The following is a 15,778-nucleotide window of genomic DNA, read 5'->3' as shown; positions in this document are numbered from 1 at the left end:
AACAGTTTTTTTTTTTTAGATAATGTAATCTTGTTAAAATTGATTTCATAAAATTGGTATCGAAAAAAGTATCGTTCAGGAACCGGTATCGAAGTCAAGGTATCGGTATCGGTATCGATATCGAACATTTTTAAATGATACCCAGCCCTATACATCACTCACATGATGGTTTTTATGTACTTAAAATTAAATATGGTGTCTACCTGCCTAAGGCTTGTGGTTATGATGTTGCATAAACACCAACAATAAAACGTAGTGTTCTCTGCAGTATGGCATAGAAGCATCTGCACAACACATGAAGCTCATTTCACTGACTTTCATTTCTTCTCCTGAAAAAGTAAACCTTCCCTTTCCGTGATCTCATATCCACTTTAATTCTGTTTTAATTAAATATTATGACGATGTTTGGCAGACAATGCACTAAGATTACTGAGAGACTGTTGCCAAACTCAATCCTTGGCAAGAGTTGAGAACATCGCACAGACACTTATAAAACGTGACATGCAGAGAGCAAAGACTATACCATCTATTTGTTTTGCTTTGAACACACCAGTGTACAGCTTTTTGCCTCCAGTATCCTGAAATGTGGAAATAATTTTAACGTTTCAGCAGAGCAAAAATAAATCCTGCAGAAGCTGATGTATGTATTTCTCCCCTATTATTGTAAAGGCATCTATTGGCTGTGGAACACAAAACCCACTATTTGTTTACTATGAACATAGACGAACAAGGATCACATCTCCTCTGGGGAGAGGGGAGGATACGAGGACAAGTCAAAAGGTTGTGTGACAAAGACTGGCTGCTCTGCAGAGGAAATGGACAAAAACAGGAGCGCATCCTCTGAGTCCTTCTCGTCCACTGAGGGATTCCTGTTCCACAGCAGCTGACAGACTGGTTGTCACACGTCCCTCTGAATCAAGGATTCCATGGCCAAATACATCCTCCCAGACTTCCAAAAGGTGGAAAAATTAGGCATTAAAGCTTGAGTTATAGTAAAACTTCCCTAGTTGCAGACTGCTGTAGATTAATTTTTGGATTATTGTTACATTAAAATAAATTAATTACAAATTTTGAGAATGTGCCAACACACAAGTTTGAAAGTCTCTTTTACATACTTTACATAATGAATAGATTTAATTTAAGCTTATACTTAAATATAAACATTGATCAACACATATAGATAGAGCACATCAAACATGATAAATCTCAATTGTGCTTGCATGATGCACAAGAACCAATGAGGTTTGTTTTCCCGTGTCATGCAAGCAAGAGTTTCAGCAAGAACCAATTTTGTTCTTGTGCGTCAAGCAAGTATGGTTGATCTACCACTGACTACATTTAATGTGCTCTATGTAGAGAAAAAAAAAAAAGAAAAAAGCCTTGATTAAATATGTTCATTATATGAAGTGATTGGGTCTCTTCAGAAGTGATTCATACTTACTCGTATTATTATTTTTTAGGGCTGGGTTTTGACACAAATTTCACAATTTGATTCGATTCTCATTCACAAGCTTGCGATTCGATTCAATTCCCAATTCGATTCGATTCGATTCAATATCGATTATTTTGGATATATCTGGTACACGTACAAAATTTTCTCAAGGAAAAAAAATCTCTTAACTAATGCTCTAAAATATATATGCGAGTCAGTTGGTACTACATTACTATAATATTAAAGGTTAAAATTTACAGATTTTTTAGGCTATACAACTGCTTAAATTACACTTAATGAAGTTTTTATAATAAAAAGTTACAATTACATAATATTTCTACTTCAATTCGTTTTTTTAAATATAAACATTTAAATGTTGGCTATCATAACAAAACATACAATAACCTTTGAAGAACAGTAAAAGTTATAATGAATATATTATATGGTGCATATACTCAGCAAAATGCCCCTCTACAGTTTATTTTTCTATCTGACTAATGAGTTTATGGTCACCGAATACGGTTTTTTTTCTGAGGTAAATGTGACGTTAAGTGACATTGTTTACAAGACATTATATTGACGTCTTTGCGCAGCTGAAACACTATATTCACTGATTTTAACGGCAGTGTTTTTAAAGTGCATAACGCGCTAGACTGAGCTTGTGATGATGTTCTTTGGTAATGTTCTTTGCTCGTTTTCTGTAGCTGCTTTTTGAATAACTGAGGAAATGTAAGCATTATAATTAGAAACTTACGATGTTTCTATTAATTTGTTATCATGTTAAATACAAATTCAGTCATATTAAAAACATTAGGCTGCTTTTAGCCTTACGCTGGAGTTGGTTCACTTTCCCGCAATGAAACTAAGTAAATAATTACATAAATTAACACGATAATATCGTGTATCGGCGATCTCACAGGCTGACGATAGGACGATATGAAAACTGAGCATATCGCCCAACACTAGTAAGTGATTACAGAATTTTTTTAATTTTTGGGTGAACTATTACTTTAAAAACAAGCTCTGCTTCTAATGCTGCCAATCAGTACTGCACTAAAGAAGAGACAAAGATTAAAAGCTTAGTGGTCATTATCAATGCAATTATCAAATATGAATTTCAGCACACATAAGACAACAAGTGATTTGGTCGATTTCAAAACCACAAGAAAAACAAGCAAGGAAGAACTGAACCCTTTCATGGTTATTTGCCTCGGGGACACAGCCAATTCTGCTCAAGATGACACTTGAAAGTCACTTGAAAGAATGATACTAGGCTCCTATTTTGAAACTCTTTCTGAAAGGGCATTAGCTTTTTTTTTTAAAGTTTGATGTTTTAATGCCCATCAGCGTCCCAATTGGTTCTCTGCAGCATTTTTGCTGTAAACTGTTCCCAGGTCACTGCACAGAGACCATATTGTTGAAGTCAACTGAGCAGTAACCACTGGGGCAAAGCCAATCACTACAACATTAAGGAATGCTATGGACACTGCCTGCTTCAGAAAGTCAAATGTCAGTGAAAAGTTAATCGAAGCATGTATGCATGCCAAGCAAAACTCCGCTAACATGGTGACCAACTGTTTGTGTTATATTCTGTTTTGCCAAAATTCTTGTCATGTTATTTTGTTGCCAACAAATTATAAGAAAACAATCAAATGTCATTTGTTACTAAGGCCAATAAGGTGACCAACACATACTGAAATTAGAGTTGGGCGATGTCAACAAAATTGGCATCGGACAATGTCTACAGTGAAACACCGCGAGGTACGATGACATCGGCGGCGTTGGAGTTAGGGGGTGTGCCCGAAGCGTCAATCCTTATAAGGCACGGAAAACAAATAACTATTCCTAACACCATGTCTACACCGGACGCGAGCGGCACGGTGCGACAGAATACTATAGAACCACTGATCTATAATAGAGATTCATTATATATCAGTGTATAGAACTCATTATAATCAGTGATGTTGTCTACACTGGATGCGGCGCGGTGCGACACGACAAATCCCCGACAGTAAACTGCTGCCACGTTCTATTTATGATGTGCTGACACAAATTATAATTTTTTTCTACGGTCGCTTTGTCGCGTCCAGTGTAGACAGACTTTAGCTGATGCTGTTGCGTCCGGTGTAGACACGTTGTAATGGTTGCCTGTTACATTACAGTACATAACATTTCACTTACCACATAAACAGCGTAAGGAGAGATGAGTGAGGACTATGGCGAATGATTTGCAGATCCTCAGCACCACTGGCAAACATCTAATCTTGTAAAATGTGTGGTAAGTACTGCTGCTCCATAGTATAAACAGAGAACGCGAATCTCGAAAGTGAAAGTGAAACTAAAAAGCGATCGTGCATTCAAAAGCGCAGTTTCAATGCCAGGTATAATAGTGGCTCCCTGATGCCCAAAATGTATATGTAGTATAACCCAATGATATAACTGTGAAAGAAAATATTGAAATATATATTTTCCTCCCATCTCGTATTTATTCCCTTTAGGGGTTCCGTATACATGTCATTTTCTTTCCGAACACGGTATTGATAGTTTTCACGTGACGTCACATCCTTATAGGAACACCCACCTGGAGGGCAAAACAAAGCTTTGCTCCACTGACCACCAGTTATTTTTACGCAGTTTGCATTAAGTAGTAATGTAGTAAAACGCAGATATTAAAAGGCGAAATTCAGTAAACACCTTATTGATGATGAATATTGTGTACAGGAAAGCAGATGAAGCCAGAATATAAACGCAATGTGCAAAGTTTCACGTTAAATGGTTTCCCATTGAAAACCATTAGAAGGAAAACACTGAACTGAATTGGATTGCATTCATATTCCGGCCTCATCTGCTTGCCTATTTAAACTATGCATCATTAATATAGAGAATATTATGGCACTTTAAGTGTTTTTACAACGTTTTGTCGCACTGTTTAATGATTGAAGTATTGCCACGGGTGCTTAATATAGATTTCAAATGGCCAAAACTTGCATTTTGTTCACATACCTTTGTCTTATTCTTTTGAGAGGTGATCTAAATATTTGCGGCTGTGAAACTGATGGAAAATTGACAGGCTTTTCCTGCAGTTCTATGGATGTTTTGCCCTCCAGGTCTTCGAGCCGGTCACGTGACTGAAAGCTATGAATTGGGATGTGGCGGATTGCGGGGGGTATTGGGGGGGGGTCACGATGCCGGTGTAGTGCCGAAATTTGCACTCTGCCAGATTATGCACCCCCTAGTATTGGTAGGTTTAGGAGTAGGTGTGGGGGAGGGGTTAGGATTAGGGGTGGGGTTGGGATAAGGCAATCAGGTAACGACTTCAACGAGGGGGTGCATAATCTGGCAGGGGTGCAGAATTCGGCACAACACCGGCTCAACATCGTGATGTCTATCAGCCATCGGCGATGGACGATGACATCGTCTATCGGCCCAACCCTAACTGAAATGCTTAATTCCGTAGTATGCAATAATTCTGAATTACGGCCATAGCAGTTGTCTGTTTGAAGGACGCACGCTCCAAATACATTGCTAATAACTCAGTTGTGTTGCGATCATTCAGGTCATCTAAGTGGAAGCATGTCTAATTTGCAAGCTAGCTAATGCTCACTGTATTCACTAGAGTGACCAACCAAACATAAAGTGTTAACTGAAGGTGCTTTCACACTAGGTTTCCATATGTGCTCCATATGCGGCCAATCCTAAATCATGAACCTCTATCTATCAACAACACATATTATACATCTTTGCATACTCCCAGTCAGAGTTATGATGAAATAATGGATTTCTCACAAGTATTTTTTATGAACAAACTGCTTTTGGAGACCAACCCACATTATTAATTAATTATTTTCATCATCCTGATTTATTACCTAGTAGGGGCAATTACTTTGTTACTGTGCCACAAGTACTCATGGTGGTATTCACATGGATGAAACCAATGGGGACTGAATCCAAAATTACAAAAAAAAAAAAAAAAAAACTTCTGCCAGCGTTATGACACTAAATTGTGAACTCGAAGACACTGAGTCATTTGGGATAGGGCCTAAAGCTTCAATTGTTTCCACTTACTAATGATCCCAACGGTGCAGTTCAGATTTTAAAAATGAAACCATGAACAAAAATGTTCAATGCTCAAGCTGGCTTCTATATTTACAGATTACTGGCTGCTACAGTAATTACAGACATATACTGATCAGACATATACACCTCCATTCGAACTCCACCAATAGAAATATTTGATTTCCATAGAATGCAACAAGTATGTTTAGCTGTTATAGCTTCAAAATGTGGCTACTTTGACGAGTCAAAAATTTAAATTACTTAAATGTATTTATTTATTTATTTTTTAATTAAGATATTACAAAGAATAAATTTCAATATAAATGGGATTAAAAAATGTTTAAGTTGACACTTTTGACAGTCACATATCAAATTAATATTAATAATAATAACAATAATAATAATAATAATAATAATTATTATTATTATTATTAGTAGTAGTAGTAGTAGTAGTAGTAAAAATGCAGCATTACCTGCAAAAATGACCATGGACACAAAACTTGCTAAATGTCAAGAGGAAGTCATTTATCTGTCTTTAGCATAACGTGTGCATTCCAAACTACTAAATAACAAAAAAAAAAAAGTGGTCACAAAGGATAACGTTTTTGCTTATTTTTCTTATTCCTGTGGGAAACCCATGAGTTAACTAAATCAACCTAAGGGCCCGCCAATGTTCGGTTCACCAATTATGTATGCTATTATTGGTTATTGCTTTGTTTCCTATGTTTTAAGCCAAGTAAAACTAAGCTAACCAAGCCATCATTATTATGTGGGCATATGTACCATGAGCCTGCTGTCCTGCACATCTTAATTTAGCCATATTTAGCATTATTCAGAAGCTCTGACACTATTAACGCATCACACACAGGACTGAAAAAAGAAAGAGGAACGAACTACAAACTCTAAAAGAAACAATTCACCAAAAAATGTTTCAGCATAAAACCCTCCAGCACCTAAAAACATTTGCTCTTCCATTTTAACCTGCGCAAAAATGTCCTGCTATCCGAATAAACACTCATATTAAAGAGAAGTCTACCTAGACACTGCAGATCCTAATAATTCAAACATATCCAAAAAAGGTCTGAACATCCAAGGCCTAATATGCAAGCTTTATTTTTAGCCAATTTGTTCTGGCAGAAAAAAAGGCAGAACATAATAAATGCATAATGGGAAGGGGCATGAAATGTTTACAATAAAAGTTTACACGTGGAGGTGCAAGTGAGGGTCACTGCTGATGTCTGAACTGAGAAAAATGGCCTTTCAAAAAAAATAAATTAATTAAAAACTAAATTACATAAGTGCCGCAAAAAGCCCTAATGTAAACAGGGCATGAAATGTTTACAATAAAAGTTTACACGTGGAGGTGCAAGTGAGGGTCACATGACAGAGGTGATATGCCACAAATGAAATGCATAACTGCTGATGTCTGAACTGAGAAAAATGGCCTTTCAAAAAAAATTAATTAATTAAAAACTAAATGACATAAGTGCCGCAAAAAGCCCTAATGTAAACAAGACCAAAAAACAAACTTGTAGGACACCTGATGATTTGCACACAGTTCATGTAAATCATAAGTTAACCCAAAAACTGGATGAGGTCAGCAAATGTTATGCCACGCAAGCTCATTTTCTCTGCGCTACACCAAATGAGCCATGCTACTCTCGAGACCAGCAAAACTACTCTAGTAAGGTCTCGGGTAAAACTGTAAATAGGAATGACATGGTGACCTTGACCAAAAAAAAAAAAAAAGCCTGTTTGACTGTTTGGGGTTGCTTATATGACATTTGCATAGACCGGATCACATGGCAAGATTTATCTTCATTTAAAACACAATTATTTACACATTAAGTTTAAAAGCAGAGATAAAATGACATGAAACTTACGTTTTGTGGCATTGATGAGATTCTTCCCATCTTTATATAGCTCTTTGATAAACCTGCCGGTTTTGTCCAGCTCTGCTTCATGAGCTTTGATTTTATCTCTGAAAGCAGGACTGTCCAGGTAAGACTCACTGAACTCCAACGGGTGCAAACCCATTTTTACTGGACTAGCTAGCGTTTAAATCCCTTTAGAAAGCGACCAGCGAAGGAATAGAAACTGGTCGAATAAAGAAAATTAAAATGGAACGGAAAGCTACGTTGCCTCGTATATTTTAGTAAGAGCAAACGCGTCGGGAGTTCTCGTGTGAATAAAACTCTTTCCAAGTCGCACGAGTATTGTTAACCTTGTATATTAAGTATGTCCCGGGTTTAAACTCTCGCAAAATACGCTAAAACAGCTCTACACTACACGGATATCTATTGAAATAAAGTCCAGTCAGGATTTTGGTCCGCGAATGACAGGCGAGCACCAGTCTCCGTCTCCTCCCGCGTGCTTTTTCAGCCTTCACGTCATAACGCTTGGCTCTCTGGAAAGCCGGGATATTTGGGGGTCCGCGGGAAGTGTTGTTATGGAAATGTACTTCTCTTCCAGCTGTATTAATCATTCGGCATAAGTATTAGATTTTTTTTGTTTATTTCTCGATAAACTCCATCCATGAATGCGATAATACTAGAGGGTTGTCAGCAGTGTGTTTAAATCTTATGTGGAACTCTAAAATAGCGGATGTTGTTTCCGTCCGCCTGATTCTGCAGTGCGGACCTGCAGTACAGGACTCAGGAGCAGAGCTGCTCTAAAGTAGCGTATAAATATAGGGATAAAACAATGTATATACACCATTTTTTAAAGCGCAGTTTGTGGTTTAATGATAGCGACAGGCTGGAGTCCACAGGGAAATTAATAAATACACAGTCCAGCGATCTTAACTAGCAAACCTGAGCTAGGTAAATAGAACCATAAATCAACCTTAACATCTTCAATCCAAAGATTGGAAATTTTACAAACAAATAATGCTGAAATTGTTAAATTAAACAATAAATGATGCATATTAAACAGCAGCATGTGATTATTCTGGTTTCTTATTTATGTGGAGGAAAACTAATGTTCAGTGCTGTTATTCTGATATATGAACATTTATGAAACCCTTTATTTCTTATTATCACCATTTTTTAATCACATCACGTTTGCTATATCTACTGCATGCATTTTTTTTAAACTAAAAGGTTTGATGGATTAAATATGAATAAATAATGCTTAATAAATAGTCATTTCTATATTATATTATCATTATACTAATATAGGCCTACAGATACTAGATTTTGAGCTACTACAGTTGTGCTAAAAATGATTCATACCCTTGGTAAATATGATCAAAGAAGGTTGTGAAAGTAAATCTGCATTGTTTTTCCACTTGGTCTTTCATTCAAAAATAAATAAAATAAAAAATCTAACCTTTAATTAAAGTACAAAAAAAAAAAAAGTAAAAGTGAGGGGAAAATCACATTATGAAATAAATATTTTTCTCTAATACAGTAAGAGGACGTGTGTCAATGTTGTCCTAATGCACGGTGAGGACGAGTTTGAATTGCCAAAGACTCCAAGGATCACAGCTGGAGAACTGCAGAAAATAGTTGAGTCTCGGGGTCAGAAAGCCTAAAAAAAAAAACAAAAAAAAAAAAACAATGTTGTTTAGGAAGGTTTCAAGAAACTCCAGCATATTTATTTGCTAGACACGACTGGAACTTTAAATGGGACTGGGTTCAATGATCAGATGAAACAAAACAAAAAAAAATTAGCTTTCTAGCAGCAAACACTCAAGATGGGTTTGGTGCACACAGGGATAAAAAGTACCCCATGTGTACAATGAAATATACTGCTGGATCTTTAATGTGGTGGGCCTATTTTTCTGCCGGAGATCCTGGATATCTTGTTCAAATAGATGGCATAATGGATTCTATAAAATACCAATGGATAAAACATATAAAATTGACTGTCCATGCTAGAAATCTTATAATGGGCCATGGTTGGATCTTCCAACATCACAATGATCCACAAACAAACATCAAAATCAAAACAAAAATGGGTCACTGAGAACAAAACCAAGCTTCTGCCCTGGCCAACCCAGTTCCCTGAGCTGAACCCTATAGAAAATGAGTGTGGTGAACTGAAGAGGAGAAGCATCGACATGCAGCTGGAAATCTGAAGGGTCTGGAGAGATTCTGGATGAAGGAATGGTCTCTGATCTCCTGTCAGATGTTCTCTAAACTCATCAGGCATTATAGGTGAAGACTCAGAGCTGTTCTCTTGGCAAATGGAGGTTGCAAAAAGTATTGGATAAAAGGGTATGATTAATTGTGACCAATGTGTATTAGAGAAAAACATGTATTTCATAATGACATTTCTCTCCCATTTTAAATTCTTATTCTCCAATGAAAGGTTAGATTTTAGTAAATTTTTTAAATAAAATATTTAAAGGATTGATGATACGGATTAATTTTCACAGCCTTCTTTGATCATATTTACTAAGGGTATGAATAATTTTGAGCACAACTAGCTCCAAACATCCAGTATACTCAAATCAACTGAAATAAATTGAAACGTGTTACATTTCACACTAAATCATTTTTATATTTGACAATTTCTCAACTTTAGCTTGTGATACAGTACATGATCAGTTCTGTCATACACAGAAAAGATGCCTAATGCCACTATAAGACCAAAGAGGACGAGGCGTCATAGACGAGCTCAGAGAGAAGATGAGAGGAAATGAGCTGGTGTCAAGATCATTGGAAAGTGCTCAGCAGTGTCTGTTCAGTCAGGACTATGGCACTGCTTTTGTTCACTATCTGCTTGCTCTAAATCTTGCCCCAGCTCTAAAAGACTTTGCAAATGTAAGCAAGCCCCCTCGTGCTTCATCAGTCTCTTTACTGCACCTGTGTGGTTAAGTTGATCTAGCTTCAGAATCTTATTGTAAATGTGTGTTTTTGAACTTACAGGAGTCCTTTAGATTCACTCTGTTTAAATGGGCTGATGAGCTGGACTCTCTTGGACGTATCCAGGACCTCTTTGATTGCTATGAACAAGCTTTGGAGTTGTTTCCAGTGGATGAGGTTATAGTGAATAGCATGGGAGAGCATCTGTTTAGGCTTCTTTTCTTTTTTTCCCCTCGTTGATCTGCTATTTACATGGTTTAATCTGTGTAAAATAAAAAAAGTTGTGTTCATCTTACCGATAAAATATGTTTACTCTACTGTTTAAAAGTTTAGGGTCGGTAATATATTTTCATACTTTTGAAAGAAGTCTCTTCTGCTGACCAAGCCTGCATTTATTTGATGAAAATACAGTAAAAACAGTAATATTGTGAAATATTCATATATTATTTTTTATTATTTTAATATATTTTAAAATGTGATTTATTCCTGTGATGGCAAAGCTGTATTTTCAGCATCATTACTCCAGTCTTCAGTGTCACATGATCCTTCAGAAATAATTCTAATGTGCTGATTTGGTACTCAAGAAACATTTCTTATTATTATCACAATTGAAAACAATTGTGCTTCTTAACATTTTTATGAAAATCATGCTTTTTTTTTCTTCTTTTTACAGGATTCTTTTGATGAATATAAAGAAAGTTTAAAATATAACTGAAAGTTTATTTGGAATATACATACTGATCCCAAACCTCTGAATGTTGTTCCTTTACAATAATTAAAGGTCACATATTTTACACATTTCAGGAATTTTATTTTAGGTTTTGATGTCCTTAAGAATATATATTTGCGGTATAAGTACAAAAAACAATCCTGAGTTGGTTTCTTTTATTTCAGAATGGGATTTCGGGATGAAGCTGCTGGCCATTTTTACAAAGCTCTTAAACTCCGACCAGACTTCCCAGAGGCAAAGGAGAACTTTTACCGTGTTGCCAACTGGTTGGTGGAATGCTGGCACTTCTTAATGCTCAGTGACAATGGGCGGAACCACAAATACCAGTTGGCTATCAAGAAAGCTGTTGAGGGAGGATGCAGCTCCGTTCTGGGTATTGGAACTGGCACGGGCATGCATCCTCGGGTGAGATTTTTCAGAGGCTTATTACATAACATTGTTATTAAACAAACGTCTGTTTCAACTGATATACAGTGAGTGTGGTTTGATGCTTTTTGGTTGGCATGTTAGTATGTGTGCAAAGATGGCAGGCGCTGCTGAAGTCTATGCCTGTGAGCTGTCAAAGACAATGTATGAGCTGGCATGCGAGGTGCTCTCAGCCAATGGGATGGCAGATAGCATCAAGATCCTTCATCTGAAGTCTCTGGACATGGAAATTCCAAAAGACATTCCAAACAGGTGAATATTGCTTTATATAGTAACCAGATTCATATTGACAGTTTTAAACTGGAAAAAAAATCTGGGCTTTTTTCCAAGCATAAATCTTATGATATAATCTTATATATAATTTACACTACCATTCAAAAGTTTGGCACACCAGTAAGATTTTATTTTATTTTTTTATGTTTTTGAAAGTCTCATCAAGGTCGCATTTGTTTGATTGAAAATACAGTAAAAATAGTGATACTGTGAAATATTATTAGAATTTAAAGTTACTGTTTTCTATTTTAATACATGTTAAAAATGTAATTACAGTGATGGTAATGCTGAGTTTTTTAGCAACCATTACTCCAGTCTTCACATGATCCGTCAAAAATCATTCTTACATGACTTGCTGCTCAAGAAACATTTCTTATTATTATCAATGTTGAAATCAGTTGTGTTTATTAACACTTTTGTGGAAACTGTGCTAGATTTTCTTTTTTCAGATTCTTTCATTGATAGAAAGAACAACAATAATAGATCCTGATTAGAATCCTGTCTAATCCGATGTTTATCCGGCCGTGGTCAGTGATTTAGAGATTTTTGTCTCTGAAAATGAAAGTTGTCTTGGCCCAACGTTAATAGCATGCTTGGCCAAAGATTACATACTATGCCGTACTAGAACCAGATCCTTTCTTCTAAATCCTTACTTTAAATTTGTAAAGCTTTTTCCCGTACCAGTGTCAGAGAGTAGCCTCACGTTATATAAATTCTGGGGCAACAGGGACACCTAGTGGTTGTCTGAGAAACATACAAATGTTGGTGAATCAGTTCTAAAGTCATTTTTAGAAAATGTGTTTTTAGCAGCATGTTAAGTTTCCTAATGGCTGGACGTATACAGTTGTATATAGCAGCTATAAATTAATATAAACAGTTTGGATTTAATAGAAAAAATGATTTTCAATCTATTCCAACAATTGATTATTAAATCATCTCAACAGAACACCGGAGAACCCTTGTCCAATCCCTAACAAACGGGCTGGGTAATACCTGCTGGTGCAACTGTGTTTGGAGACGCTGTGCAGAGCCGTGAGATCCGTAGACATCACAGGTGAGAGACTAAGCTGCTTATGTGTGAGTGACACATTGATCAAGTTTATATTACACTTCTCTTAACACAGTTACTAAAGAAGCAGGCTCTTGAGTATGATCTTAGAAAGATTAGAATGAACATTTAGTGATTGAATTACTGATCGCCCTTCTGCAGGCTGTGTGCGTCTTCAGTGGGAGGCTTGGATCTGTCTGCAGTAGGACATATCTATAGTCCAGTTAGATGTTTGGCTGATACTGAGGACAGCACAGAACCCTACACCACTGAAAGACTGAGCCGCCTGCGTGGAGGATACATTCAACTCACACAGCCTTTCACAGCTCTGGACATAGACTTCAATAATGTGCAGGTACCGAACTACAGAATAGAGCCGAGTGTTGAAATAATGATAATGCAACAGGTCAATTGATCAAAAGTTACAGTAAAGACATCTATAATATAAAAAATATATTTATTTTTAAAATAAATACTGGTATTTTGAACTTTCATCCAGGAGTCCTGAAAAAAAAAAAAGTCGTCTGACTGTTGTCAACATTGATAACAATAGAAAAATGTTTCTTGAGCACCAAATCAGCATATTAGAATGCTTTCTAAAGCATCATGCAACACTGAAGAAAGACTGGAGTAATGGCTGCTGAAAATTCAGCTTTGTCATCACAGGAATAAATTACATTTTAAAATATATTAAGATAGAAAACAGGCCATTTAAATTGCAATAATATTTCACAATATTACTTATTTTACTGTATTTTTTAATCCAGTAAATACACCCTGGGTGAGCATAAGAGACAAAAACATTTAAAAATCTGACCCCAGATTTTGGAACAGTAGTGTAATGGAGACATACAGTGAACATGGAGCAGATGGGAGAGAAACAACACAACTGAAATACCTAAAGTGCCATGAGTGCAGGAAGTAGTCCTAAGCATTCTTTGTGTTGCAGGAGCTGGAGGGTCTTTGCTCCAGAGAGGTGACACAGCTGCGACTGTGTGTGACTCAGGAGGGTGTTCTTGATGCTCTGGCAGTATGGTTTCAGCTACACCTCGACCAGGTCAACCACCTGTCCACTGGCCCACAGGAAGACACATGCTGGGAGCAGGCCATCTATCCAATACACAGTCCATTCAGTAAGAACTACTGTGTATAAATGCAAAAAATATAGAGATTAAGAAGTATAAAGATGACCATGACTCTAGAACAGTGGTTCTCAAATGGGGGTCTCAGCAGACTTCCAAGATGACTTGAAATAGGCATGAAATGGGATTGTGGTCTTTTCTTCCTAATTGTGATATATAACTGAGTTAAACGATTTTTTGAATGAGAACAAATGTAGGGTGGGACTTGATTTTGTCCATCAGAGCATGTGTTGTTGCTAGGAGGAGGGGAAGTTAATGCTTTAGATTAAAGATTATGATGGCATGTGAATTTACATTTCTTTTAAAGAAAATATGTGTACAGATTCATTCTTGTTTAAACCATGAACATTGAACATTCATTCTTCATTCTCCTCTAGAATTTTTTTTCGTCCAGCTCTTTTTGTGTGTGTGTGTGTTCAATATGCATCATTTGAAGTTATGTGAGTACAATTAAAGGTATAGCTACAGCCAGTTTATATAGATAATTTGAATAATAACTAATTGACTTTAATTTGTGTCATCCCTCAGACACTGTGAAATGTGGTGATGAAATACTGGCGGAAGTTTCCTGTAAGGACTCTTATCTCAGGCTATGCTGCACTGCTATCATAAGAGATGGACATTGGACACACAATGTAACTAATGGACCTCCCAAGATCCTCACTGCAAACCCTGAGGCTGAGCTGTGCAGTGCTCTGGCTGGCCTTCAAACCAACCAGGAGATATCATCTTGCGCTTTTATGCTGGAGTCCTCAGAGATGGCCCTCCTCAATAACACAGTGTATCATAACAGCTTCCAAAAGGCCATGAGCAAACTTTTGGTTTCTCTTAAGTCAACTAGGAGGTCACAACAGTCAGACAGAACTCGATCCGATCTACGTGTTAGATGTCTCCGAGGTCTTTTCTGTGCTCTCCTTGATGGCAGCCCACTTAGGCTTCGATTCAAGTGAAGACAAACAAATCAACCCTGGATTGGTTCAAGCCTACAGCTCAGTGGAGAAGGAGCATCACCAGACTATGTTTAGACTGCTGGCCAAAGGAAACGGTATGCTCGAAAGTGCACTGAAGTTCTGGTTAAGTCACGTGGAGGACGATTCTGCGCTTCTCCAAATGCCAGCCACCGAGAAGCTCTGTCTGGAGCGCCATCATACTCGACTGCATAGAGACCTGTGGCCTTATTAGACAGAAACTGATGGAGAAAGCAACATTAGCTAGGTAAGAGTGTAAAACATAGTATGGTTAGTTCTTATATTTTTTAGGTTTGTAAACAGTAGTTTTTGTTGTGAACATTTCAGGTGTTTGTTGGAGGACGGTGGACATATTTTTCCAGAGCGCATTGTGATCCACAGGATGCTTGTTGAGTCTGACACGCTGCTTCAGGAAAGTGCTGTTCAGGGAACAGAGCTGACTCTCGAGTTCAGCATTGCTCCATTCATCAATCAATTCACAGTATGTTCTTCAACGACTCTGTCAATACTGTGCTTACTCTTCATCTCGTCTTTGTGTATGAGGTCCCATATTTGCTCTGGAATGTTCTTTGGTATCTTGAGGTTCTAAAAACTCCGAGTGTGTGTTCACGGTGTGTGTGTGTTCACTGCTGTGTGTGCGCACTTGGATGGGTTAAATGCAGAGCACAAATTCCGAATATGGTTTACCATACTCGGCCAGAAGTCACTTCACTTCACTTCACTTCACTTCACTTCAATGTTGTATAGGCTTTGTTCACACTGCAAACAATTCTATCATTGTTGGTTGCCATAATAATTTGCAAATGATGTAAAAAAAAAAATAAAATATTATATATATATATATATATATATACAGTGGGTACGGAAAGTATTCAGACCCCCTTCAATTTTT

General features: G+C 37.0%; 1 protein-coding gene and 1 pseudogene across 1 annotated transcript in view; one reads left to right on the top strand and one right to left on the bottom strand.

Moving 5' to 3' along the window:
- LOC107654979 (rho GTPase-activating protein 10) overlaps window positions 1–8,033 on the bottom strand; it is an 84,698-nt gene extending 76,665 nt beyond the window's left edge. Inside the window, exon 1 of the mRNA XM_016442351.1 lies at window positions 7,372–8,033. Coding sequence (XP_016297837.1) covers window positions 7,372–7,525 — 154 coding nt within the window. The 5' untranslated portion in view covers window positions 7,526–8,033. The remainder of the gene's footprint in view (window positions 1–7,371) is intronic.
- Window positions 8,034–10,061: 2,028 nt separating this feature from the next.
- Window positions 10,062–15,778, top strand: part of LOC107654961 (putative protein arginine N-methyltransferase 9) — a 9,178-nt pseudogene continuing 3,461 nt past the window's right edge.

Source organism: Sinocyclocheilus anshuiensis, unplaced genomic scaffold (assembly GCF_001515605.1).
Source record: "Sinocyclocheilus anshuiensis isolate Anshui unplaced genomic scaffold, SAMN03320099.WGS_v1.1 scaffold1231, whole genome shotgun sequence".
NCBI classification, from domain to species: Eukaryota; Metazoa; Chordata; class Actinopteri; order Cypriniformes; family Cyprinidae; genus Sinocyclocheilus; species Sinocyclocheilus anshuiensis.
Note: the sequence above shows the minus strand (reverse complement) of the source record. Positions and strands in the feature narration are given on the sequence as shown.